The 27,865-nt window shown below is 39.8% G+C and overlaps 1 protein-coding gene across 1 annotated transcript in view; it reads left to right on the plus strand.

Moving 5' to 3' along the window:
• Positions 1-27,865, plus strand: part of ltbp1 (latent transforming growth factor beta binding protein 1) — a 210,354-nt gene that overhangs the window by 92,144 nt on the left and 90,345 nt on the right. Inside the window, 4 exon segments of the mRNA XM_079689263.1 lie at positions 14,633-14,800; positions 24,229-24,426; positions 26,019-26,314; positions 26,585-26,687. Of these exon segments, the coding sequence (XP_079545389.1) occupies positions 14,633-14,800; positions 24,229-24,426; positions 26,019-26,314; positions 26,585-26,687 (765 nt within the window).

Genomic DNA, 27,865 nt, shown 5'->3' on the forward strand with positions numbered 1-27,865 from the left:
TTAGTTAGCATTATATTACATTACTTAGCCTTGTCATTTGTATTAGCCTTAACATGAAGTAAACCAAAATGTTAAACAGTAAGAGTAGTCATGATGGTAAGTATTTTGTGAAACATTTGAAGAGTAGCCTATCGCCCCCTCCACCAGGTGCTAAGGGGGCGGGAGGTAGGCTAACGCCACATTAGTATCAGCGATCTTTTCTACTTAATGCTATCTGCACAAATGGTTAACATTGACCATTAAAAGATCAGGCAGTTCAGGGAGAGTCGAAGGAAGGAAGGCAGGCAGCTTTGCATGACATTCTTCTGGACGTGTTTCATTGTGATGATAGTGAGAGTGAGTCAATCTGTTTGTTGGAAAGACAGTAGTTGAGTGATTACTGAGAGAAAATTATTAAAAGAGATAATTATTCAGTGTTGTTACTTTAAAGTGTTGTTACTGACCTTTTTCTCTTTTATTTTCTTTACCTCACCTGTAACTGCTGAGACCCTGAGGAACATGCACACTGGTCTGACCTGCTCTGGCAACCTGATTTCCACTGTACGTAATAGTATTTGGTTATGGTATATTATTTATATACATCAAAGGCACAATGCACCCCTCAGAGACACACATGTATTGAGTGGGATATTTTGCATTGGTCATGTGAAATCATCTTTACATACTAGAAAACTGTAGGAGCGGCAACTTGTTTTGAAATTGAATTTTTAATATCCGATAAAGTTGATCTGTTTTCTTTATTCTTCTTTCTTCCCAACTCCATCCATCACCATTCTCTGTTCCTGCAGGTCCTGCTTGCTAATCAATATTCATATTTTTTTACACAATTACAAATAAAGTCAATGTATTGTATGACATGAAGTTGTGCTTCATTCTGAGTCAATAATAAATTCATTCTGCCTTCAGCTGCAAAATTATTGTGGACTGCACCGACATCCATGTAGCTGCCCCCCAGTAAGATGAACCAAGCAAAGTTGACATACTCAACATACAGCTGTACTCTTAAGTTTACATGAAGAATTTGTGAAATATTGGTAATAACAGGTTTAAATGATTATTAGTAATTAATTATATAATTTTCTCATCGTAGATGAGCAGACAGGGAGCAGATGAGAAAAGCAGAATATGCAGCTGCCATTTTCCACATGGAAAAGAGAAAGGGCCAAGTGTATTTGAGTGGACAAAAGAGAAATCCCAAATATGAAAAATAAAATTATACAATTTACAGATATGTATACAAATAAATATATATCCTATATACACCATGTATAATGATGGTGTATGATGTAGAAGGAAGTGTGGTAGATAACAAGTAAATATAGAGTTACATACAGATCCATGTTACAGCAAAAGATGGAATAACTAAGAAGCACGCAGTATAATAATAATTACACGCAACAATTAAATAACTGCTCAGCATCTCCACCACAATCCCAATCTGCTGTGTCCTGTTTTCCTCCCCTCTGCATAACACCCCATCACACATACGAAACACAACGCAGAGTCCGAGGGTGTTAAGAGTATGTTTATTTAAATGTCCTCCTCTCTACTGGCCAACACAGGGAGCATATGCTGGGTGTAGAATTGTTCCAGGAGGAGGAGATTTCCATGCCATGCAGGGTCTTTCGGGATGGGGATGATGATCCCCTCCTTCGTGGTCCACAGTAGCAGAGACTCCGGTCTGTGATGTGCAGCTGTTATATAATATACAATACATTTTTGAAAAACATTTGATCAAAAAATAAGGATTTGGTCAGGATCTAGAGTCAGTGTGTAGTTTATTAATTAATCAATGCTCTCTACATTAGGAAAACACATACCAGTGTACCAGAGGGAGTCACACACAGCTGTGCCTAGATAACCAAACAAATTGACAACAGGGATGCAAACTCATCAGGTATGAAAAAGGTGACAAGGATCCGAGCCCCCTGACCCCACAGAATATCGGCTTTAAAATGAGGAATAACAGAGGATTTTAGCAGTCAGAACAACTAAAGCAGCAGTGTTAATATTAACAGAAACGCCATAGAGTCACATCTAATAGAAATATATAAAAAGCATTTATTTTAATTGTGTAGCAGTCAGTTTATAATTTTGGCAGCACTGTTGAGCATTTTGAAAATGTATTTTCATGCCTCTGTGCAAGGCTTAGTCTTTCTATCTTTATAGCCACTGGTGTAAAGTAACTAAGTTCATAAACTCAACAAGTACTATACTCGGGCACAATTTTGAGATACTTGTACTTTACTTAAGTATTTCAATGTTTTGCTACTTTGTACTTCTACTCCACTACAGTTCAGAGGTAAATGGTGTACTTTTACTCCACTACATGTATACCTTTAGTTACTTTACAGATGTGGATGAATGATGTGAAATATAATCAAGTGTTAAATCAGACTTTAGTTCCACCTGGAGTAAATCCAAAAGCTACCCTGCCTGCAGTATACAAAGTCATTCAAACTAGCTGCACCTTTACCAGCTTTGATAACACTTTAATGATCAGTCATTATAAAACATATCATATTATTCTGAAATGGACCAATCTGCAAAATGACTACTTTTACTGTCGCTACTTTCACTATATTTTGATAATAATACTTTTCTACTTTTACTTGAGGAACATTTGGAATGCAGGACTTTTACTGTAACAGAGTATTCCTACACTCTGGTACTTCTACTTTTACTCAAGTACAAGAACTGAGTACTTCTACTTTTAATCAATTACAAGATATATACTTATACCACCGCTGTTTATAGCCTATGAAAAAAACGATTAGAAAACGAAGGCTAAAGCTAACGTTAGCAGATAGTGACAATGTATGCTAGTTGGCTAGCTCAACGATAATATTGCGACGGGAAAAAAAAAACTTTTCAGTGCACATCACGCTCTGCCGCTCCGACAGGGAGCTCTACTGTGAACACCTGAACGGCCCGTTCTAACAGCTGTTCACCAGCGGTCCAGTCTGTGCCACAGTGACTCCGGACGCACAGTTAATATTAACGAACGCACCGTAGGTAATGTAGCTGCTGAAGCTAGACCATCATCGCTGAGCAGCAGAGGCTTATTATACATCATGAGCAGAGCCGACAGGCAGGAAGACTCGAGCACACAGCTCGCGCTTCATTATAATATATAAAAAAAAGCTCGCGGCCGCACATTAATCCGGGTCCCAGACCCCCTCCCATACCCCAAAAATATTTTTATTGCAGATCTACAGGAATCACAAAAACGACCTATTTTGGATTCAAAAAGGAGAATTTTGCATCCCTGGACAAGATAACCAAAATCCTTGAATCTACACACAGCAAATAAACTCAAATGACACAACGAGATGTAAAAAGGAGATCACACATATAGTCGATATAGAACTGGCCGCTTCAATCTGAAGAGCAACTAAAACAAATCACGGGAGTGTATCTTGTTCTTGTGAACACTAATGTTATCCACAGCATACACAGACACCACAAAGTTCTTAAGGAGAAAACTAGTTGCTAAAACAAAACACGTTAGTGTACCTTGTTAGCTAGCTGACATTAACCTTAAACATTGCACTCATATTACTCACTGAAACCTTGTAAAGCCGGTCCCGCATGCTGGCTCTTACAGAACCGCTCCCTTTCGTGTATGTACAGCTCTCAACATGCCCAGACTTGTAGTGATTTTCACCTCGTTTTATACTTTTTCGCCTCATTCTGAAAGAAACAGGTGAAATTTACTAACGTGACAGCCATCTTTGTGATGGTGACGCGTATTGTGCGAGACCAGAGACCTGTAGTTTACTGAGCGGTTTCACACAGAAAAAATTGTAACTTCACAGTTTTACGACACATTTTTATTTTTTTGACTTGCAAAATGTTCAAACATCATATGTGTCATTCGTGGCACAATTCAAATGGGATCGAAAGATGACTTTTCTCTCTCCATTGACGTCAATGTATAATTTTCCGCTTCCGGGGTCCCATGGGTCGGAAGTAGATGGGCGGGACTTCGCCTCTCTATGCTGTTTTGGAAAATAAAGTATCCAACAAATACTTTACCTCTGTCTCCCGGGTCTTGCAATTGGGTCCTACATCCTAAGTGCCAGGTTTAACATGATTAGAGATCAGAGACTTCAAAACCTGAAAACTGATTGTTCGTGACGAAACCGTCTGTAAGATTATGATGCTGAAAACAACTAGATTTTATCCAACCCGGTATCACGGCAAGACGTGAACATGTGACGATTTACCATGCTGGGAGACGTGAAGATGTCACGATTTCGTCCCTTCAAACGTGACAGTTACACGGTATTGTTAACCCATGTTAACCAGTGGAGAAATAACCGGAAATGCCAAGCAAATGCTACCCTGATGTAATGATTTATTTTGTAATATTCACACTCGATTACGCCGATTTTCTTGTGGCCCCAGCTGGTCGACACCTCTTTTAGCAGAAACAAAGGCTACATTAATGTATTAAATCGATGTTAATCCATGCGTGTGGATGTGGAATTAACGGACGTGACGTTGTGCGATTGAGTTGCCAGGCAACAGCTTCGGTTCATGTTAATTTACAAACTCTTCAACTACAACCGTAGTTAAAAATGTAAATGTGAAGGAATGTGTGTATAACAAAATACATCGGTCATAAACGAAGCCGGAAACAGACGTAGGCACGATCCTCAGCTCGATGATTGGATGGTTTAGCCGCAATGCATGCTGGGATTTGGTGTTTATGTGATGTGAAATCTGAAAACGTTTTTTTTAAAATAAAATAATACTTTATTCCAAGTGTGCTTGCTTTTCACTTTGGAAGTCATCACATAACGGCATTGTAATACACGGTTCGGCTGCATTAAATATTACATATCTGCCGTAATCCTCTATTTATAGAGCCCTGCTTAGAAGACTTCTAGACAAACAGGAGAGCTGCCGCCAAAACTGAAAACGTGACCTAAATATATAAGCAATTAAACAATATCTTACATTTCTTTTCACACAATACGTCTCCTCGCAGTATCAACACTAATTCGGCTGACTTTTATGTTTGATCCAATTGGTAGATAGGGTGTATTTACACCATAACGGTGCAGAGCTGATAGAAAGGGACACCTGGTGGTTTTAGAACGTTATTGAATTTTATTATTAGATATTAATAGGATCCCTATAAAGTATATTCATTACTCGTTCTTCTCTACTAATAGTTAATTAAAGACTATATAATGACTAGTTTGCACATCCCTTTCAAGATTTCAAGATTTTCTAAGCTAAGGTTTATTGACATATCATAGTATACACAACTACGGTGTAGTTATGCAATGAATTAAAAACTTGGGTCTCAGGTTCCTCAACAGTGCATTACAAGAAATCTATCAATATGTATCTATACCTCCACCATTAAACTGTCATTCTGCACATTTCTTATACTATCTACATACATCTTATAAGAGTATAATACATATGTATAATATCAGTTTAATAATAAACAAATAAGTGCTTAAACATAGTTAACATTGCAGGAAAGCAATATATTAGACGTTAAATACTTTGTCAGGCTTAATATTTATCTGTAGATACAAATGTCACTGTGTGCTGTGTGCTCTGCATGTGTGACCATTTAAAGAGGCTTTCATTCCTACATATTCTTCTTCTATACCCCCAAAGCTTTTTTCTTATTCAAAAGAAGACCTTAACCTAAAGTACTCTTTAATGTTTAAATTAAGCCTTATTAGTTTGTCTGTTTTGCACATCCTCCTATTAATATCTAATAATACAATTCAATAACGTGCTTTAACCAGCAGGTGTCCCTTTCTTTCAGCTCTGCACCGTTATGGTGTAAATACAGCCTACCAATTGGATCAAATATAAAAGTCAGCCAAATTAGTGTTGATACTGCAAGGAGACGTATTGTGTGAAAAGAAATATAAGATGATGTTTAATTGCTTATATATTTATGATCCACGTCACGTTTTCAGTTTTGGCGGCAGTTCTTCCTCTTTGGCTAGAAGTCTTCTCAGCAGGGCTCTATAAATAGAGAACTACGGCAGATATGTAATATTTAATGCAGCCAAACCGTGTATTTCAAAGAGAAAAGCAAGCACACTCGGAATAAAGTATTTTATTTTTTAAAAACGTTTTCAGATTTCACATCACATAAACACCAAATGCATTGCGGCTAAATCATCAAACTGAGGATCTTGCCTACATCAGTTTCCGGTTTCGTTTATCACCGATGTATTTTGTTATACACACATTCCTTCACATTTACATTCTAATTTGCATTAAAGTATTACGTGAGGTCTTCTAACATGTTTTTAAATATAACTAAGGTTGTAGTTGAAGAGTTTGTAAATTAACATGAACCGAAGCTGTTGCCTGGTAACTCAATCGCACAACGTCACGTCCGTTAATTCCACATCCACACCATAGACTGTATCCACACCCACACGCATGGATTAACATCGATTTAATACATGAATGTAGCCTTTGTTTCTGCTAAAAGAGGTGTCGACCAGCTGGGGCAACAAGAAAATCGGCGTAATCGAGTGTGACTATTAAAAAATAAATCATTATTATATTAATATTGACAATAACAACCGACCGTCGGGGTAGCATTTGCTTGGCATTTTCTGTTATTTCTTCACTGGTTAACATGGTTTAACAATACCGTGTAACTGTCCCGTTTTTGAAGGGACAAAATCGTGACATCTTCACGTCTTCCAGCATGGTAAATCGTCACATGTTCACGTCTTGCCGTGATATCGGGTTGATTTTATCAGGATATAATGAGAAGATCTGGTTTTTATTAGGGGCGGACTTCTGTTTATTCAACAACTTCTGCTCCTAAAGGCCCGGACACACCGGGCAGATTTCGGCCGCCGATAGATGTCTGGCCGTCGATGAGCGACCTGTCGCCAGGCCCGGACTGGCCATCGGGAGGACCGGGAGGTTTCCCGATGGCCTGGCCTGTTAAGTGGCCTGCTGGCCTGAGGATCTTTTTTTTTTGTATGTATGTATTGTGAATGCAACGCTGCGCAAATGTGGGTCTGACTCTGTGACTAGCTGTCTACATGATGTGGCCTGCTGACATGGCCACTTTCATACAGATCATACAGTAATGCCCTCGATCAGGGCCGTATCCAGGATTCCCTAAATACCGAGGTCCATGCTAGGGGGGTTCGGGGGATACCCCCCGAGATTCTTGGGATTTTCATGATCCAGTTAGGTGCTTTTTAAGTCCTGTGGGGGGTCACACATTGGATAATATATTGATTTCAAACCATGCATAAATTATTTTTCAAAGTGTAATACAAAATAATCAGTTGATTGTTACTATTAATGATCTGGACATGCAGAAGAGGCTAAAATGATCACAAAACATTGTCAACATTCATTTTCCATGTCTCTCTCCTTTCCATAACCGGCAGCCTCTCTTCCATCTTCTTGAGTCTCTCTGTCTTCTTCCTGTTCATTACTCTCTCTCTCCTCTACTCTTTCTCTTTGTTCAATCTCTCCCTCGTTGTTCACTTTTTGCTCTGGCTGCATGTCGCTCCTGCCAGTGAATCAAAAGCAATTAAGCCATTTAGTTCATTTCACTTGTTTGTTTGCATTATTTTTTTAATTTAAATCTGTTTTGTTTGATTCTCAACAAAGATATAAGCAAATTGTGTTTTATACAATTCTATGTTATTATGACATCATAACTGCAATAGATGTATGTTGTTTAAAAATTATGCCTATTGTCTATATTGTAAATGAAGACTATCGTTATAGATATATGGATAGATGGGGATATTAAGCCTACATTCTTCTGCGTGACTGTAGTTCCTCCCTGACTTCCATCCCTTTCTCTTTCTCTCTGCCTGTCCTGTCTCTTCTCTACCAAAGCTGAGCTTCGACTGACGAAGTCTTTTCATTATATCTGAGTCAGTGTAAAAAGAAAACAATACAATGTTATATCTTCAATGTTTTACTCAAATTGAAATGAAAGAAAAGCATTACAACGCGTGTTAAAAGGAAATCCTTCTGACATTGGATGAATGTAATTAACTTTAGCTATCTAGCTAGTTTATTCACGCAATTTAAACCAAAGTTTAGCCTCTGGAGCTCTCCTCCCTGGAGAAAAGAAGCACAAGCAGCCCGCTGGACTCAGATCTCTAGATACCTCATCACTCCTCCGCTGATCCGGTACAAGTCCGAGCTGCGGTGGTTTGTTGATACATGTCGTCTTCTTCTTCTGTTTGCTTTAATCGAGGCTACGTAGTTATGCAGCGCCCCCATTGGCAGTAAATGAAAGTACTACAAAATACCCCGTTTAGTGTAATTATTTCACAAGTTTAGTTAAATACACAGCTCGGAAAAAATTACCGAGGTCCGGACCTCGGTGACCTCAATGGTGGATACGGCCATGCCCTCGATTGGTCTCTGTGTGGCTGGCTGGCTGGCTGGCTGGCTGGCTGGCGCGAGAGAGAGAAAGCGCGCGCACCGGTTACGTGTATTGTTGTTGTTAGCATCTGGTGCTACCTAGTTGCGCTAACGGATATAATGAGCTGTCAACAACGTGGAGGAGAGTCCTCTGCTGTCAGACTGAGAGACTGATAACTACAGCTCAGGTGAGGTAAAGGACTTTAGAGTGTTTAGATAGTTAACTTAGTCTAAGTTCTCTGTGGCTCTCAAACGGTTTGGTCACCATTTAGGTAAACACATATTTCCATTTGAAGGGGGAGTGATTAGTAAAATACGCATGAATAACAAAAAATGTTAACTAGGTGAAAAAAGTTAAGATACACTTTAAAAACTTGTTGAGAGCTAAAACTAGTCTTTGCTGCTGCCTCAAAGAGGAGCAGGGGGAGAGGGGGGAGATGGGTGAGGCTGGTTCAGGAGCCCAGACACACTCACAACTATAAATGAACCAAAAACAAATAAATAAACAAGTTTCAATGTTTTTTCACATTGGATATGGTATGTTATTGGCTATGGCCATGTTCTTATGATTTTATAATTATTTAAATGTATACAGTTCTGTTTCTTATGGGTGTAGCCTCTTTATTTCAAGTGCACCAGATTGATGCATTTTAGTCCAACATTTGAAAAAAATCTTACTGGGGGAGCATGCCCCCGGACCCCCCTAGATGATTTGAGGTCCACCTCCACTTAAAATAGTGGACAGGTTCCTAAATAGATTTGCACTTTTTTTTTTAAAATAGTAACCCAAGTCCATATGTTTATTCTGGGGTAGTAGATTTAAAGTTTAGGGCTATCACTATGGGCAGCAATGCTGTAAATATTGACAAATAAATCCAGGAAAATGGCACAAAAGAAAACTGATAGTGGCCTGGCTGGGTGTATAATTCCCGGCCTGACTTATTGTCCCAGTCCGGCCCTGCCTGTCTCAGATTGGTGTGTCCAGCTCAGTCGTGTCTTTTCGGCCGTGCCGAAACTTTCCGCTCCCGATTAAAGGCAAAATAAATCACTCTGATTGGCTGTTCAGCTCAGCGAATCAGTACATGAGAAGCGAAACGGAAGTGAAGAAGGCACACACAGACGGCTATTATTTTTCATTTTACAGTACCGCACTAAACATGTTTTTGATTATAAGTGGTTTTGTGAAACAGTCTGTGATGGACGAGAGTGAAAATGGAATGCACGCTATTTGTTGTTTGTATATCACGCAGTCTGTCTTGCGGTTGCCTCTTTTGAATGACGAATACCGCCGCTTGCTGGTAAGGAGAGTTATTGCCACTCACACATGCGCAGTTCGTACGTGCTACTTGGCCGCCGGCTGAAGTCTTTGCGGTGTGTTCCAGTGCGACTTTTTGGCCAAGACGCAGGAGACGTGAGGCGACACAACAATCGGGTCCGTCGGGGCATGTTCTTTGGTGTCGGTTTGGCGTGTCAGTGCCTTAAGACGTACTAATGATGTTCTTTCACCATAAAATACAGTTTTTTTTTTTTTTTCTATTGGTCCTTTTGATTTAGTTGATCACTTACTTCTCAAACATGAGTTTCATCCATGTGGCCTTTCTCAAAATGCATAAATTGGTTTTAAATCTTATTTACAAAATGAGTCTGATTTATGTGTTTATTAAAAGGTGTACCCCACGGCTTAATACTTTGTCCACTTCTTTTATATTTTTCATTAATGATCTTCCCGAGATCTGTTCTGTTCCTCTGTTCAATTAAATGCAGATAATACTTGTTTACTTTTCACAACATAATTTCATGCAAATCCAAACTGCTCTTTAGTTGGATTTTAATAGTTGACTAAACAAGCTCTTATTAAAAAAACTGCTCAATGAAACAACATATTTTGTAATGGTCTTTGGTATACTGTAGGACAGAGCCTAAAAACTCAATCTTATGTCACGTTGTACACATACCTTGGTTTATTGCAACATTTAATTAGAGTGTTATCTCAATCTCAAAACTGTACACTTAGTGTCTAAAAGAGACTTGCTTTAAAATTGTAGGTGTTCTTGAACGTTCTTTAAGTACGCATCACTGTACAATATTTCCCTTATATGACCTTTACTCAACATAATAAGACACATTCAACTGATATTTAACACTCAACATTCCCTATAACCTTCAACAGCTTTTTCATTTCAAGCATTCTACAAAATACAATTTTGTCCATTCCTGTGAATTCATGTTTAAGGCTCCTTCGAAGTCGAACAACTTGACATGCAATAGTTAACATTATTTTACATATTCTAAATGGGTTGATTCTATTTAAGTTAAATTGTACATGTTTCAGATGTTGCAATGCTCTTTAAATGTTGATTACCTATCATTTATTGTTAAACCAAAGGGTTTATCCTAATGAACTTAATAAAGTTGTTAAATGACTGTTTGCTGTCAGACTATCCACCATTACTTATCTTCTAAACCAAACACTTGCAACAGAATGCAAACACTTTACCTTTGTGATTATTTCATCAGTACTCACTATATCAACACATTTAGAACTCACCCTGTCGATTCCCTTATAATGCTACAACCATCGTGTGTTGAAGCCTGAAGAAGAGGGTTCATTTCTGCTAGCTGTTAGCTATTTAGCAGCCATTGTTGGTTGCACTGAATTTCATTATGAGTAGTAGCAGAACAAATAAATGTTCAAGTCAGTCTGCTCTGATTGGCTTACAAAAATAATTGCAAATGTAGTTCTCAGGCCGTGGGTGACGAAAGTCAGACTTGAGGCAGTATATTTGAATGAGCCTGAATCTGATCCAAGTCAGAAGGGCTTGTAGAATCCCATGTTTTCTGACCGAGGCAGCAAGAAAATAATTGACTGGGTTGTGTTATTTGATAGTTTGTGGGCTGTTAGGCACACTGGACACTGACATGTATGTGCACAAGTAGAGAAAAAGGCACTTAATAATGTCCCCTGTCCCCTTAAATGAAGCAGAGTCTTGACTTTCCCCATCCAGCATTACATACTTTGCCTTGCTGTTTCTTTTCTTGAATATTCTTTCTATTAAAAAGGATTGGGCAGACAATGATTAGACTTTAGGTCTTTGACGGCCATATATGTTTCCGGCAACATTCTGAAAATCACATTTTCCTTTGCATAGTTTGAAACCACTTCATCTTTCTAGACCCCTTGTCAATAGCACATTTTTGCACCAATTAGCAATGTTGTAGGTAGCTTGGAGTGTCTTATCTAGTAGTTATTTTAATCCTCTCAGGATTATAAAACATTACTCAGCAACTTGGCTTCCCTCCATGCGTCTCCACTGTAAGGTTTGAACAGCTGACAGCCCCAGACAGGCACTGAGGGCTGGAGGGTCTGGAGCTGACACAGAGACAAGAACCACCACAGGGGAGGAGACATACATTCAGTCAAACATAATAGAGCAAACATTTAAATGAACCTCAAGTCATACTATGTGCAGGGTTTGAAGGTTTCCTTTAATAATGTAATCTGTTACAATAACTAGTTAACTGTAAAAAATGTAATCAGTAACTCAATTTGAGTATCACAAATATAAAAGCAATGTATCCTGATTACTTTCCGTTACTTTTGGATTACACCAATACGAAAAGCAATGCAAATAAATACAAGAGAAAATAAATATCTATGAGATGATTTTCTAATTAAGTGTATAATGAAAGACAACAGAACAATGTGACGTAAACAAAGAAGAAACTAAGATATTTAGGATAAAAAAGGCCCCTTAGTTTAACACATGAATTAAAAACAAACACAGACTTTTTCTTTAATCAATCAGGTGTCGACCAACTTCATTTATAAAAAGATATTTAAAACATAATAAAGAAGAACGAAGGAAGTCTAAATGAAAACGAAAATCATAATGCAGGCAGTACGTTTACCGATATACATCTTTATTTTAAAACCTATTGTAACATTGTAATCCTGCTAGAAATCCCTCTTTTCAAAAATGTACCTGTGATCTGGTGACGACTTTGATTATGTAACCCTAACGGCCCCCACACACGGCGGTGTGCGTTGACGCTTGCCGGCAGGCATGTCTGAAGCTAGATCAGGGGTCGGCAGCCCCTGGCTGGCACGCGGCACCGTAACCAGTGGCACACTAGGAATAAGTGGAATAAGTGTGCAAAATATTTAAATTGTATTTTCGGATCCTGAACGAGACCGCCGCCAGAGCGCGTCTCCCCGTTACCTGCAGAAGGAAGCCATGCACGCAACGCAGCCCCGCTCTCTTTATCTCTAGGTGACTTTCTGCCGCTTTCCTCCGTGGTGCAGTGCTGATCGTTTCACCACGGAGGAAAGCACTTCACTAATTGCAGTACCCATAAGGAGCTGTAGAAAATGCCGCAGTTTTTGCGTGGCTGTGTATTTAGTTGAAAGCCCAGTGGCGATCTGCTGATCTCTCATCGAAATAATATGCTACAAAGGGGCGGACTGGCCATCTGTGTGTTGAACTTTCCTGTCGGCTCCCAGACCGTAGTCGAGGAGGGCAGAAGCAACAAGCTTCAGGTTCAATAACCCACTTTAGCTTAAATGACTGGAGAGAGGCGAGCTCTTCTTGGGAGGCCGTTGCATTTATTTAGCTGTTCTTCTGTTTCACAAAATACATCACAAACGGACCTCTGTTTTTCTGCTACCTCGTTTCACTTCCAGAAACATACACACGTTCCCTCACTGTCGCTCTACCATCCACAAACACACATGCATAAGCCACACCCCTCTTTCTCTCTCTCTCTTAAACGGACAGCGATCTCATCTCACTCTGCATGACCCTAATATCATATCATGTGTGCTCTGGAGAATCACAGAACGGAAGATCGTCCTTACTATTATGCCGTGTAAACCAATTATTTAAATTTGCATGTTAAATTCGGCATCATGTAAGTTGCGCTGACAGGTCCACACACTGCTTCCCCGCAGCGAGGCTCCCCCGTCCTCCTGCTGATAGTTGACGAGCGTCAAGCTCCTCAACGCCCCCCCCCCCCCTTGATAATTCTCGATTGTTGGCACGCTGATAACATTTTATTTTTTTAAATTGCACTTCATATCAGAAAGGTTGCCGATCCCTGAGCTAGATCAACAACCAATCACCTGAATCTCCCGCCCCGGACACACAAGCAGCGGTTTGATTGGCTAGAGCCAAGTACTGGCATATGATTCGATTGGCTGACGCTTCTGTCGAAGCTTCAAAAGTAGAACATTGCTCTACTTTTGAAGCAAGCAACTTTGCGCTTTGCTCCCACAATGCAGTTTGGCGAAGCGTGACGTCACCCCATTCAAAGTCAATTGGCAGAAGCGTTGAAGCGTCAACGCACGCCGCCGTGTGTAGGGGCCGTAAGGGAATAAAGTTACCTTTTTTTGTATCCTGGTTACTTAATCCCGTTATATGTTATCAGTTACTCCCCAAACCTGCATATATGTAAGATATAAGTGTACCGTATGTAGAAAAATGAAATGTGTCAGATACATTGAGCTGGGATCCAGTATCTCTGTCACTCTTTTCCGTTCTGTAGTGACGCCTGGGTGTTTGAGGGTGGGGAAAATCTCAGCAGACAAGAAAAAGGTCAAATAAGCTTTTGTCGGTACAGTACTTCTAATGGCTACTGCAACTGATCTCCAAATGAATTCATAGCAGAGGATTTTTGGAGCTCTTTTTTATCTATTTTAGGTGCTAAAGTTCCTGAGCATAGTTTTTTAGACCACAGTGGTAAAACCTAAATAGATGCATAAAATAGGAAGAAAAACAGAGAGCAAAGAGAGCAGGCACAGAAGCAGAAGGTGGCATGCCTGCCGTTTGTCTGTGCTCATATGCCAATATCCACCTCAGAGACTTATAATGAACAATTGGAAGACATCCCAGAGTTTTGTTTGCTGACTTCTGTCTCTCCCAGATTTTTTCTTTACTCCTGCTCATGTTTCAAAGGCGCCTCTGGATTTAGGAGCAGTGGAGGAGGAGGAGAAACAGATAGAGAGGGTAGTTGGAAGTGAATAAGTCCAGGGAGGAGACAGATCACACAATTTTTAGAATTTTTAAATTACATAGTACATTGTTGCTGGTGTTTTGACTGGAGCCTCACCAGTTGATGGTGACAAGCTTAAACTTGAAAGTGCTTGAACGTTTTCCAATGGATCAAAGAATAACCAAACTTCGCCTACTCTCCCTCCCCCTCCTCTTGGTGTCCGCCATGTTTTCTGTGGCAGTGGGCAACCATACAGGGAGGATCAAGGTGGTCTTCACACCCACCATCTGTAAACTAACCTGCATCGGAGGAAGATGTCAAAACAACTGTGAGCTGGGAAACACCACCACCATCATCAGTGAGAACGGCCACGCCACCGACACCCTGACAGCACCCAACTTCAGAGTAGGTGAGTGATCCTGACACACACGCACACACACACACACACACACACATTTTATTATAGCTTTTCCACGACAGACAAACATAGAATCACAGTATTTAGGTATAGTACATGGATATAACACATACAAGACATACCAATGGTAGTTGTGAGGGGGAGGTTAGAGTGTTTGTATTTCACCATAGGAACACATGCATGAACATGATCTTACATCAGCACATGCCTAACCACAACATATAATTATAGCTTATTTGCTGTTTTATAAAAAAACATTACTTTACAAGAACTTAGACGATAGTTTACACCTGGAGTAAATACATTTAGTCCAATAATGACTTTTGTTTTATTACAATAGAGGAGGCATGGTGCTGTGCTTCAATTTGTCCCATATACCCTTCAAACCCCTGTCAGGTATGATAGCCTCCTCCATTCTTACAGAGTTCAGAAAGTGCTCCAGCCACCTAATTACATTTCAACAATTTACCTTTTTAACTTGGCAGTTTATGAATGTAATTTTTTGCAAGTCACACTAGAGCTATAGGTTTTGTGCTGATTTAAAATCCATTCCGTTGTGCAGGACGGCCAGCAAGCTTGTAGCTAGTCATTGAAGCTTTGTATATTTAGTCACATCCCAAAGAGCCTTGACAGCGGGACAAACCATAGAGAGAGAGCAGGGGTGCTCACATATCCCTCCTGTCATGCCAGCATCAGCCTGAGATGGTTTGATCCATCTGTTCAAGTCAGGGTTAACCCTAGCTGGTGAACATAGTTGAGCATTAATCAGCTAAAAGGCCAGGTTTTAAATTACAATAGAAAATAGAATGAAAGTTAGAATCAGATTTATCAGATGGCCAGTTCGAATACATTCTAATAATGCTCCCTTAGACTTGTAAAGAGATAGCAGAGGTAGAGAAGAATACGCTATTTAAGTAAGCCATGTATCCATCTTGGTAATTTTCAATTTTCTTAGCTTTAACCGGTTTCTTTCGAAAAATAATATTTTTATGTACAGTACCAGTCAAAGGTTTGGACACACCTTTTCATTCAATGGTTTTGTTTATTTGAATTTGTTTCTACTTTGTATATTAATACTGAAGACGTCAAAACTATGAAAGAACACATATGGAATTATCTAGTTAACAAAAAAGTGTTGAAAAATCCAGAATATGATTTATATTTGAGATTCTTCAAAGTAACCCCCTTTTGCCTTGATGACAGCTTTGCACACTCTTGGCTTCTCTCAGTCAGCTTCATGAGGTCGTCACCTGGAATGGTTTTCAATGAACACGTGGGCCTTGTCAAGAGTCCATTTGTGGAATGACTTCCCTTCTTAATGTGTTTGAGACTTTTCTGGTGTCACTGTTGGTGATTTATTCAGAATTCCAGGCATACTTAACCAGCATGGCTAACACAGCATTCAGTAGCAAGCAAAATATAAATCATATTCTGGATTTGTTTTACACTTTTTTGTTTACTAGATAATTCCATGTGTGTTCTTTTAACTTTCCTTTTCTGGGCTCAATATGTGTCTTGGCCGTTTTTGTTGTGATCGCTAAATTCACGTATTTTCCCCTTGATTATAATATCATCACAGTTCCAAGCAAACGAGTGCTTTTGTTTTGAAATCACATCCGTGAGTTTTTCCCCGCACCTCGCTCCAATGACCATGAGACCATTTAGTAAGGTAAAAAGCCAAAATGCCTCTCAGACGCTCTTCCGTTTACTTGTTTAATAAAGAAAAACAAATGGTCCGAAGATACACGGATTCATCTCTCTCCATCATGTTGATTCTTATCCGAAGTTCTGAACATGAGCCCGCCCCACTCGACCTTCTGAGCCAATCACAGCGCGATAATGACCTGCCTTCTGTTTCAACCATACTCCTTCCGTTTCCACTATACTTTCTCTCACACATACATACATTCTTCTCTTGCATACATATGTTGTCTTCAGACATGCATATATTATTTATAATATTAAATGTAAACATTGAATGAGTGTGCACGAGAGCAAAATGTATAAATGTGTGAGTGAAAAATGTATAAATATGTGAGTGACAATGTATGAATGTGTGAGTGTAAATATATATGTATATGAGAGTGAAAATGTATGAATGTAAAAGGAGAATGTATGTGTGTGAGAGGACCAGTATGAATTACGGCCTGTACGACCCCTCATACAGTGCTGTGGTTTGGTCGAAGTCCTGACTGGAACACATCGAAACAGTTATTTAAATTCAAGAAATGACTCAGCTGTTCAAAAACAACTTTTTCAATGATTTTACCTAGAAATGGCAGATTTGATATGTGCCTGTAATTGTTCATTACTGAAGCATCTAGATTATTCTTTTCTAAGATTGGTTTAATGACTGCAGTTTTCAGGGCCTGTGGAAAAACACCTGAGTGAAGCGACCTGTTTACTATATGAAGTAGATCTGAGGCCGTGCACTGAAAAACATGTTTAAAAAAACCTGTTGGAATAATATCAAGGCAGCAGGAGGAGGATTTCAGATGTTTTATAATGTCCGCTAGGTTTTTATCATTAATCGGATGGAATTGTGTCATGGTGTTTGAATATATTTTAAGTGGACACAGGGACAACACATTTGCTGTACCTGATATAGAGGCACTGCCTGCTTGTCTAATTTTCTGAATGTTGTCAGTGAAGAAGGAGGCAAATGTATTGCACGCCCTGGTGGATAGAAATTCAGAGGCTACTGACACTGGGGGGTTTGTTAGTCTGTCGACGGTAGCAACCAAGGCACGTGCGGTGTTTTTGTTTTTGGCAATGATGTCAGAGAAGAAATACTGTCGTGTATTTTTCAAATTATATAAGCCAAGTCTCTCTTCATAGATTTTAAAATGAACCTGGCCATTTGTTTTTCGCAACCTGCGTTCAGCTTTTCGACACTCTCTTATACCTCTTATATGATAGACAGTTTGTCTGTCAGAAGTGTATGTTAGATATCCCTTAGTTAACATTGTAGCCTCTGTACAAACAGGCCTGTGTTATGGAGCATTGTGTGGGTGTTCTGTAATGTGTGACACAGACCCTGCAAACTGTGTCTGAACCTGCGTCCGTCCTTTCAAAGACTACATCTCTCACTCATGCAGAAACAGGGAAAGAGCGGAACAACATGAATTCCTGTCTGACTCAGCTGAACAAATTAGTACCACTGTAGTAAAAACAGCTCACACAGAAAACACACACTCTTTTCTTTGGTTGACCTGGATGGGTGCTGTTCATCTGTGGGATGGATTTTCAGAGTCTGGGTTCAGCCATAGCAGTTAACCCATGTATGGTATTCGGGTTTGTGGGACCCGTTTTCATTATTTAGCTAAAGAAAATGATATGATAAATTATTTTTTCAAACCCACACTCAATGGCCTTGGCTCATTTTCTGTGAAGAACATATATCAGAACACATTTTCAATGACCGCCCACTGTACCCCCCCCTATACATTACATACAGGGTGTTCGGGTCTAACAAAAGGTGTGTGTGTGTGTGTGTGTGTGTGTGTGTGTGTGTGTGTGTGTGTGTGTGTGTGTGTGTGTGTGTGTGTGTGTGTGTGTGTGTGTGTGTGTGTGTGTGTGTGTGTGTGTGTGTGTGTGTGTGTGTGTGTGTGTGTGTGTGTGTGTGTGTGTGTGTGTGTGTGTGTGTGTGTGTGTGTGTGTCCGTCAACACAAGGTTGCAACATAGTTGATAACTTCAAGCACGGACACCTGTCTGCTCTCACATTCCCGGATTATGTCTTGCGGGAACCAATCTTAATTTTTTTCACACTCTAAGTGTTCTTCCTTCCTCCCTCTTTCTCAGCCATGTGATCGGGTGCAGACCAAGTTAAGGAGCTTGTTAGTTTAAAGGCCCAGTGAAGTGCATGTTTTTGCACCAAAATGAAATGGCAGTTTCATTCCTTACATATCATTGTGCCTGTTCATGGCTAAAATAATTTTTAATAATTCATAATCAATGAATTAATGAATTATTAATTTTGCCGTCTGAGCCTAACGGAAGTTGCAGACGATAGTGGCTGTGACGTCACAAGATGTACCCAGTTGCGATTGTAAACATGGCGGAGACTCTGGAAAGTGATACTAGTGTGAGAGAAATGATTGATTTGGACAGCTTTTCGGACAGGATAGATGAGGAAAGTGATCAATCTGGTGCACTTTGAGGGCAACATTAAGAGATTTACGGATACAGCTCTCAACACTCATATGAAACATATATTTCAATAATCAAAAAACATTGGAATGATTTCTTAACCTATTTTATACAACTAATATTACATAGATGGAAATATTTGTTTACATAGATGACCAAACCCACTGAGATAACTTAGGCTACAGTTTACCTCCCTGAGCTGACGTTATCTCTCTCAGTCCCACAGGAGAGCACTCTCCCTCTCCTTATTGTTGAAACAGCTAATCTCCGTTAGCTCCGAGCTAGCACCAGATGCTAACAACAACCCTGTAACTCTCTCAGTCTCTCTTTCTCTCTCTCTCGAATCGACCAGTGGCCTTTATTTATCATGATCAATCAAAGAATCTCCGAAACAATGACACCAGCCAGGCTCACCTTCATCTTTTGGGAACAGAAACATCGCCACTTCGGCAGACTTGACATTACTACAGCCAGCGGCAATGCATCGTTTCCCCTGTGTTTTTCATCCCTCTTTCTTCACTGTCGCCTCCATTGTCAGGTTTTCTCGATTGGCAATCACTTCCAGTCGACTCCGACACACTTTCCAGGAAAATACTAGCTCAAAAACGTTGAGAAATTCGACTTTGAAAAAGAGAAAAAACGAACGGTGGTGAATGTAAACAGTGCAGCGGCGTCCATCTCGTGAAGTCACGCAGTAGATCGCAAGCCACGCCCACAAAGGCGAAGGTCGACTGCAGATTTCCCCGTAAAATTCAAAACTCGTCAAATTTGTTGCTATTCCAACATTTTTTGATATGGGTTCCAATGGACAATTTTGGTCATTACTATACGTATTAGCATAACAGATCATGCACAGGTGCACACTTCACTGGGCCTTTAAAGTTTATTTGCAGTCCAGACGGAGCTGGAAAGAGCCAAGACAGAATGAGTCCCACTTGGCTTGTTTATCATATTTACCTAATGAGAGGGGCAGTTAGGAGGAGTGTTGATTCATGATACAGTGGGAGGAAGGGAGGATCGTTAAAATGCTGACAACACATGACCACATGTTGGCCAAGGAACAGAGCTGGCTATGTCCAGAAGACATGGATAATATCATCAAGTTCTCATACACTGAGAAATAGAGATACACTTTTAAGGTGTGCAAAGTATCAACCTGTTTTGTAATTGTACTTATTGTGTTGTTTTACAGACTACTTATGTTTAAATCAGAGTGAAACAAACTCTCTTTTTAACTAAATGTATTCCAGTAGTTCATCTGATCCATGCCTCAGGGCAGCAGCTCATCACCGGAGAACTCTGGAGAGCAGCCCAGCTCTCATCCATCTGTCTGATGCTCTCTCTGCTCTATGTCTCTTTGTGTTACAAGGTTTGAGTTATATAATGGTCAGTGGTGTAAAGTAACAAAGTATATTTACTCAAGTACTGTACTTAAGTACAATTTTGAGGGACTTGTACTTAAGTATTTAAATGTTTTGCTATAGTAATACTTCTACTCCACTAACATTTAGAGATAAATGGTGTACTTCTACTCCTCTAAATGTACTTAATACCTTTAGTTAATTTACAGATGTGGATGAATGTGAAATATAATCAAGTGTTAAATCAGACTTTAGTTCCACCTGGAGTAAATTCACAAGCTACCCTGCAGTATACAAAGTCATTCAAACTAGCTGCACCTTTACCAGCTTTGAGAACACTTTCATGATCAATCATTATAAAACATATCATATCTATTATTCTGAAATGGACCAATCTGCACAATGACTACTTTTACTTTTGATACTTTAAGTATATGTTGATGCTAATATTTTTCTGCTTTTACTTGAGGAACATTTTTGAATACAGGACTTTTACTGTAAGAGAGTATTCCTAAACTCTGGTACTGCTACTTTAACTCAAGTACAAGATCTGAGTACTTCTTCCACCTCTGATAATGGGGCACTTTAAACCAAAAGCACAGTTTTACTCTACTTTTAGGACTGATGATGATGATGATGAAGATGATGAAGGTGATGATCTTAAAGGGGCTAATGTTTTTGGACTGGAATTGTGCATTTGTATTCAATAAACTGTAAAATTCAAAGGGCATTATGGGAAATCCCTGGACGCCCCTAATCTAAGAGCTGATATGGTTATCAAACAGGTTCTCATAGACAATAGTTCTAGTCCAAATATGAATAATACCAGGTTAATTATTTAAATGTCATTAAACAATGATGTATTATTGTTATCTCTTGTGAAGCCCTGACAATCTAAATATCTGAAAAATTAATATTATAACTTATTTCACAGTGTATTTATGACTATTGATGTTTTGGATTTCTTTAAATTAAGAGTGACGAACCAGACACTTAATATGGAGCAAATGTAGGTTGCATGCCTAACAAGAGGTCCCTGTACTTTCCCCCTCTCCCGTCAATGAACAAAAGGAAACATTTCACATGGCTTTAGGTAATGAATTTTGATTTGCTTGGAATTGTTCTCTGTGAAAAGAAACCAAACTCCTCCACTAACTCAGAACAGAGCTCTATCACCGGTGGTAGAATAAAAGCCTGAATTCTTAAGCTTGGCGTTGAACAGCAACATCCCAGAGGCCTTCACTCTAACTCACCCAGGTCACTGTGCCAGCCCCTTCCTGTCAGTGGATCCTTCCCCACATACAGGAGGCAGACAAGAAGCAGCCAGTAAGAGCAGAGAAAATCCCATCCAGCACCGGGGCCCCTCAGGGTGCTCTCCACTTCCCACTGCACTTCTTTATTGATGCCAATAACTGTAACTCAGGAGACCTGTTTGTTAACCACTAAAATGTTCATATGATACATCGGCCTCATTCTGGATGATAACGAGCCCTCTAAGGCGTGCTTTTTCTATAATAAACATTGACTTGACTACACTTGATGGGTGTGCATAAAGAACAACTGCTCCTCTGATGCTGTCATAACAACCTGAAGCTGAGCTAACTCTTATTTCACTTACTTCCTGCTGGACTGCACTTTCAATCGCTTTACAAACCCTACAATCTGTATATTCTGTATAAACAGTAGATATACATGCATGCATTTACCACCCACTTTATCCATTCAATATATTACTCTTGGCACATTGTTATATTGTTAATTAACTTACAAAATTACTTGTCTGAAGACGTTTTATGTTAGTGCTTGCAGTTTATTTCTTAGCTCCATTGTTTTTCAGAAACATGTTTTAGTGTAAAATTTGTGTAAAATTCTAAAGGTTGTGACACCATCTGTCCTTTTGAAAAAGGTTGGGCAAAACCCAAACATCCCCACCAGCAGGAGCATATCCCAATGGTCACTCTACTGCACTCACACATGTGTGATTGGCATAATGCTTGTTCAATGTCAGCATGTAAGCATTGTCATTGTGTTAATGCAGGTGGTAGCATTTAGCTCAGGGCATTTATGACTTTTAGTCTTGTTTTATACTCATTCTTTGGGATAAGTGATTTATTTGCCAATAATTGTTTATACGTGTGATATTTAAAGTGTTAGAACTGACAAGCACATGGTTTTGAGGAGCTTTATATTAGCCATGTCCAAACAACAGCTGGGAACAGGAGGGTAAAGTTTCAACATTTAAAAATCAAAGTCCATCTGTCGTGACTGTTGCTTTAGTAGCAACTGTATTACTGTCAGTGTGCAAATATTGGATGATCTGCAACTAAACTATGTTAAAGGGAATTTCTGGGCCATCATCCTCAGAGAAGTGCTTACAATCCCAGAGTACATTTAAACTTTTCTACGCACTGTCTTTGACAATCAAGTGTTTTGGCATGTTTAGTTTTCCACATGTGTTTTCCCTGACCACAGAAGAAAAAAGGTGTTGACCTGTTTTTCAGTGTTGATTTGGCCAGTTCAAGACAGGAAATGAATTGGCCAATTGATGATAGTTTGGTGATGGCAGAAACTGTTTGGGGAATGAGTTCATCATACCAATTATAAGGATTCTTTTTGAAATCTTTATGATTCAGCCTGCTGAATGTGTTTCCTCTTTGTCCATGGAGGCAGGATTTAAGTGGTGTTTTTCCAGCTCCTCTCCCAGGTGCACACACCGGCTGCTGGGCTGAGAGCTCTCTGGCAACTCAACTCCTTCTTCCTTTATTAAAGACGCCTGGAACTGCCGGCTCATTCTTGCAGTCCAGACACTATCAAATCATTTATGATTAGATGATAAAATATAGATTTTGGGAGATAGTCATGTATATAATGACTCCTGCATGTATGCAGCATATTTTGATGCAGCCACAACACAACAAGGGCAGGAATTGAAAAATACGAGTTTTTTTTAATATACTTATATATATATACTTTATTGACTCCACTGCCATCAGGGAGTTTTGCCGGTTCTTTATGATGATACAGAATGTTTTCAAAGTCAACTTTATTGTCAAAATCTCTTATTGTGTTACAAACAAGTTGACCGAAATTCCGTTTCGCCCTGTACCAATATATTAAATATATATTTAAAAAAAATAAAAAACCTCCATCTTTACAGACCTAAATCCCTAATGGAGCTATACTATAAGTCAGGGTTTCTGAACAATTATATACATTTGCTGTTTTAATGTAGGATATGCCCCATGATGATGAATTATTGGGGGGGGATTTGAGCAGCAATCCAATAATGTAATGACATGGTAACCTGTGATAATTCTATTGATGTGAGTAATGGCTGCCGGTCCCTTTCCTGTCCTGACTTTGTGAGGTCTGATTTTCTTTGGAAAGAAACGATGAAAAGAGGGGAAATGACTCAGCGAGGCCTGGGAGAAAATGAACCTGTATCTCTTTTTGTCTGAGATCTAGTTTTTATAACAGGAAATGAAGCAGTACTTGGATAGGTTTGTTAGTGTCTCCCACCTGTTTTGTCCACATGCAACTGTTGCGCCAATCTTATGGAACAATACCACATTGAACAGAATTTGGTACATACACAGCATGTGTATCATCACCTCATTTGCGCCGTGTTAACGCCTTTTGGCTGCAGAATAGTGACTTCACTGTATCCTCTCTTCCCTCTGGCGTCTCAGAGCCATACTGCTGTAGTGCTTGGTTTAGCCCTCTGACTGTTCTGTGTGTATAGCTGACACCTGTTGTTGTGTTCATGGTGTGTGTCGGTTTTATCAATCATTTATTCCAGCTCTAGGCTCACAGATGTGTTTATAATGGAACGTACTTTTTTGTTTTGTATTGTCTGGGACCATTAGTGCGTCACTTCATCTACTTCTCGTTCTTTATTCTCTTCTCAGTTGTGTGTCACCTGCCCTGTATGAATGGGGGGAAGTGCAGCACCAGGGACAAGTGTCAGTGCCCCCCGAACTTTACCGGGAAGTTCTGCCAGATGCCCGCTCGGAGCGGCCAGCAGCAGCCGGCGGGGGGGTACAGCCAGACCCAGGTCCACTCCACACACACCCTGCCACTGACCTACAGCAACGGACAGAACCCTGGTGAGTCCACGGAGCAGCTGAGATGCTGCTGCAGGGAGGGGTGGGGGCTCTGCCACACTGCAATGGCTCTCTGATGCTGGGACAAAACATCCAAACAAAAGGAGTCACAAATGATATAGAGTTTAATGCGCTTCCAGATCCCTTTGATTTTACTGCCATCAATGTTGGCTTACTTGTATTCTTGATATATTGTGAGAAATTAGTAAGCCATGAAAAATGTAATTTCAAAAGACATTTTCTAAACAAGCACCCAGGATTTCCTGCTTCTTATAACAGGTACAAATAACAATAACGTATCAACATTTTTTCTTTATCGTCTATCTATATGTTTTCAAATGCAACAAAGAATATTTTATATAGCCAAATGTTTTTGTATATAACTTTATATAAAACGTTATCACTGTGTTATCAAATATTTTTGTATTCAATGGCCTTCAACATGTATAAACACCAGCATAGTGTTTAAAGTGAGTCACAAACAATATATCTGCTCACTGGCCAATGATAACAAATACAGGCAGAAAAAACACATTTGAAAATCAACCATTCAAATGACCTCTTTCTGTTAAATCATTGATGGCATTCCCTCAGTCAGTGCGTGTTAGTTATTGTGATAGTCTCCCAGTACAGTGTTAGCTCAAGCTTTTTAAATCTTACTGTAAGAGATGAACTAAAAGTAGTGCTTCTGTAGGATCTACACAGTCCCTGTAAATGGACCACACATTGTGTTGTTCATCATTGTTGGTGTTTAATGGGCAGTCCAGTGAAATAGTATTTCAGCTCCATTAAGTGTGAAAGCAAACACTTTTTTCTGAATGAACCCAGTTCAGCTGCATGTAGCTGGGCATGCAAGGATAAACACAGAAAAGACGAGATGCAGCGAGAGAGACTGCCCACACTGCAGCCTTTAGATCAGTGACATCTGATGGATCAAACTGATGTGATTGAACTATTATAGATAGTAGCTCCAAAGCTGTTCGGTCCCAACCCAACACATTGTAGTAAACATCTATATGTTTAACCCTGTTTCCTCTGCTATAGTTCTTTTATTCTGAAGGCTTCAATCCGGTTTTAAATGCTATTTTAACTGTCCAAGTCTTTTCACTGTGTTCCCTTTGGTGTTAACGGTCTGACTTCTTCTGCTGATTTGATTTTGCCACAGCTCTTTGTGACTGTTAACCTCTTTCCTTCGTTCTTTTACCCTTACCGTTTCTATACTGGGGACGGTTGGCCATCACAAATTGACCAATCGGAATCGAGTATTTTACTAGGCCCTGTAATCAGGTGCTGATAATGCCTCAATCTTTAACAACACTGTCAAAATCTGAAAGCAACTCGTTTACTGTGTGTCATTTAACATTGAATTATTACAACTTTTAATCAGAAGCACACAATCCGTTTTTATTCAAAGTTAATTAATATAGAATTTTGCTTTTCCAAATTGAACAAACCTTGACGTTGCATGCCCTTGGTTCTACAGCAATACTCCGGCCTAGTCTGAAGTAGATCAGATGTAGTCCACCTATGGACAGACAGACATTGAGCTTCATAATGAGACAATGCACTGCAATAATTGTCCCATCTGCCTCCAGTGTTCAACCCCAGCATCGTGAACATCCACATCAAACACCCCCCAGAGGCCTCGGTCCAGGTGCACCAGGTGTCTCAGCTGGATAACTACCACAACAACGGGCAGCCTCTGAAGGGGTCCCGCTCCAGCTCCTCCTCCAGCTACACCTACCGCCACACGGAAAACAGCCAAAACATCCAGCACCTAGGCTACAACATTGTGTACCCCAGCCAGCACGTATACCAGGTCCCCCAGTACCAGCCTGTCACCTCCAAGAACACTCTGGGGCGCTGCTTCCAGGAAACAGCAGGCAGTCAGGTACACTGTCAGCATGTCAGGGCCTGAAGATGAAGAGCAGATTTATTATTTTACTGTCAAAACACCCAATGTCAAGTTTAGGTGATCATAAATCCTGAGTGACTTCATCACCAGGTCACATTTTACAGAGCAGTTGTTCCATAAAGATAACAGACTGTCAGTGTGTTTATCTGACAGTCCTTGGGATCAGACAACAGAAACAGACTTTTTATCAAAATAATAATTCCTTTTCCATTCCTTTATCTCACTGTGTACGTCTGTGTGTTTCAGTGTGGGAAGGCTCTGCCAGGCCTCACTAAGCAGGAGCATTGCTGCCAGACTATCGGGACATCTTGGGGATTCCACAAGTGCCAGAAGTGTCCAAAGCAACCATGTGAGTACAGCTGTTTCTCTTGGACGTTGGGCAAGCTATTTGGAAAGCTAAATAATCCACGTCCATTAGAATTCTCTGCACACCTCTAAACATTTAGAGCTATGTGCGAATCTTAGTAAGCTGTTTTTACACCAGTGAAGTTCAACATGAACCTTAACCCACATCATCTCAACAGCTTGATAGCAACTATTCGAAAAGACCTCTGCTTAAATCCTACTCTCTCAATCCAAGATAAAGTGTAATTATTGAGGAGTGTGTCTGAAAAATAAAATACCTTAATTTTGTGTGTTAATTGTATAATAATATTTTAAAATATAGGCCCATTTAACTTCTGTGGATAAATATAACTCTGAGGGAAGCACAACTTTAACACCATAATCTTCATAATATTGCTCAATAAAAGACCAACACATGATGATTTAACCCCAAGCTGCAGACACCTGGTTTCGACAGTAGATGCTAACTTCGTACTTTGGTACACTTCTTTTATCCTAAAAACACTAAACATAAACCGTGACGTTATGATAGCTACGTTTGCCTGTTTCTAAAGTGGACACAAAATCTTCAACCCCTGTGGTACAGAGAACAGGTCTGTATCAGCTTTCTGAGCAGCCTTCTTTTCCATTCTCTCCCTCACACTGGGTTTGGCGGACATCAGAATTTGATCTTCACTTACTGAAGGCGGTTTCTTTTGAGGGAACGGTGATCTGAAGTTCAGAAAACAGCGTCAGGGCTCAGAATGGTCCTCAGCTAAAGGAAAGGAATTTATGTTTTCAGAAAATCGTTAAAGACAAGCTAAACTTGGAGAGGCTCTCCCTCCCTGAGCTTATTTTGCCAGATATAACAACGGGCAAAGTAAAGGTACTGAGCAAATCAGGAAACACTATATTACCCCCCTGAATAGGTATCGAGAGACAGGTGTGAAAGCGCATGAAGTGCCTCTATGGCATGTTGTACCAATCACCCCCACACAACACACACATACACACACGCCTGAAGTGATGAGTAGATGGCTATTCACTCATACACCTTTACGGGTCCCTCTTTTTGAATATAAATATCAATTGAATGTAGGAAAAGACACGTTGCTGGTGTATTAGCTGAAATGTAAGAGCTTGAGTACAGTCCTTCTTGTTCAACTGAGGAGAGGCTAATGAACAGTTTATGAACCAAAATAG

This window comes from Notothenia rossii, assembly GCF_949606895.1.
Source record: "Notothenia rossii genome assembly, chromosome: 6".
Classification (NCBI taxonomy): domain Eukaryota; kingdom Metazoa; phylum Chordata; class Actinopteri; order Perciformes; family Nototheniidae; genus Notothenia; species Notothenia rossii.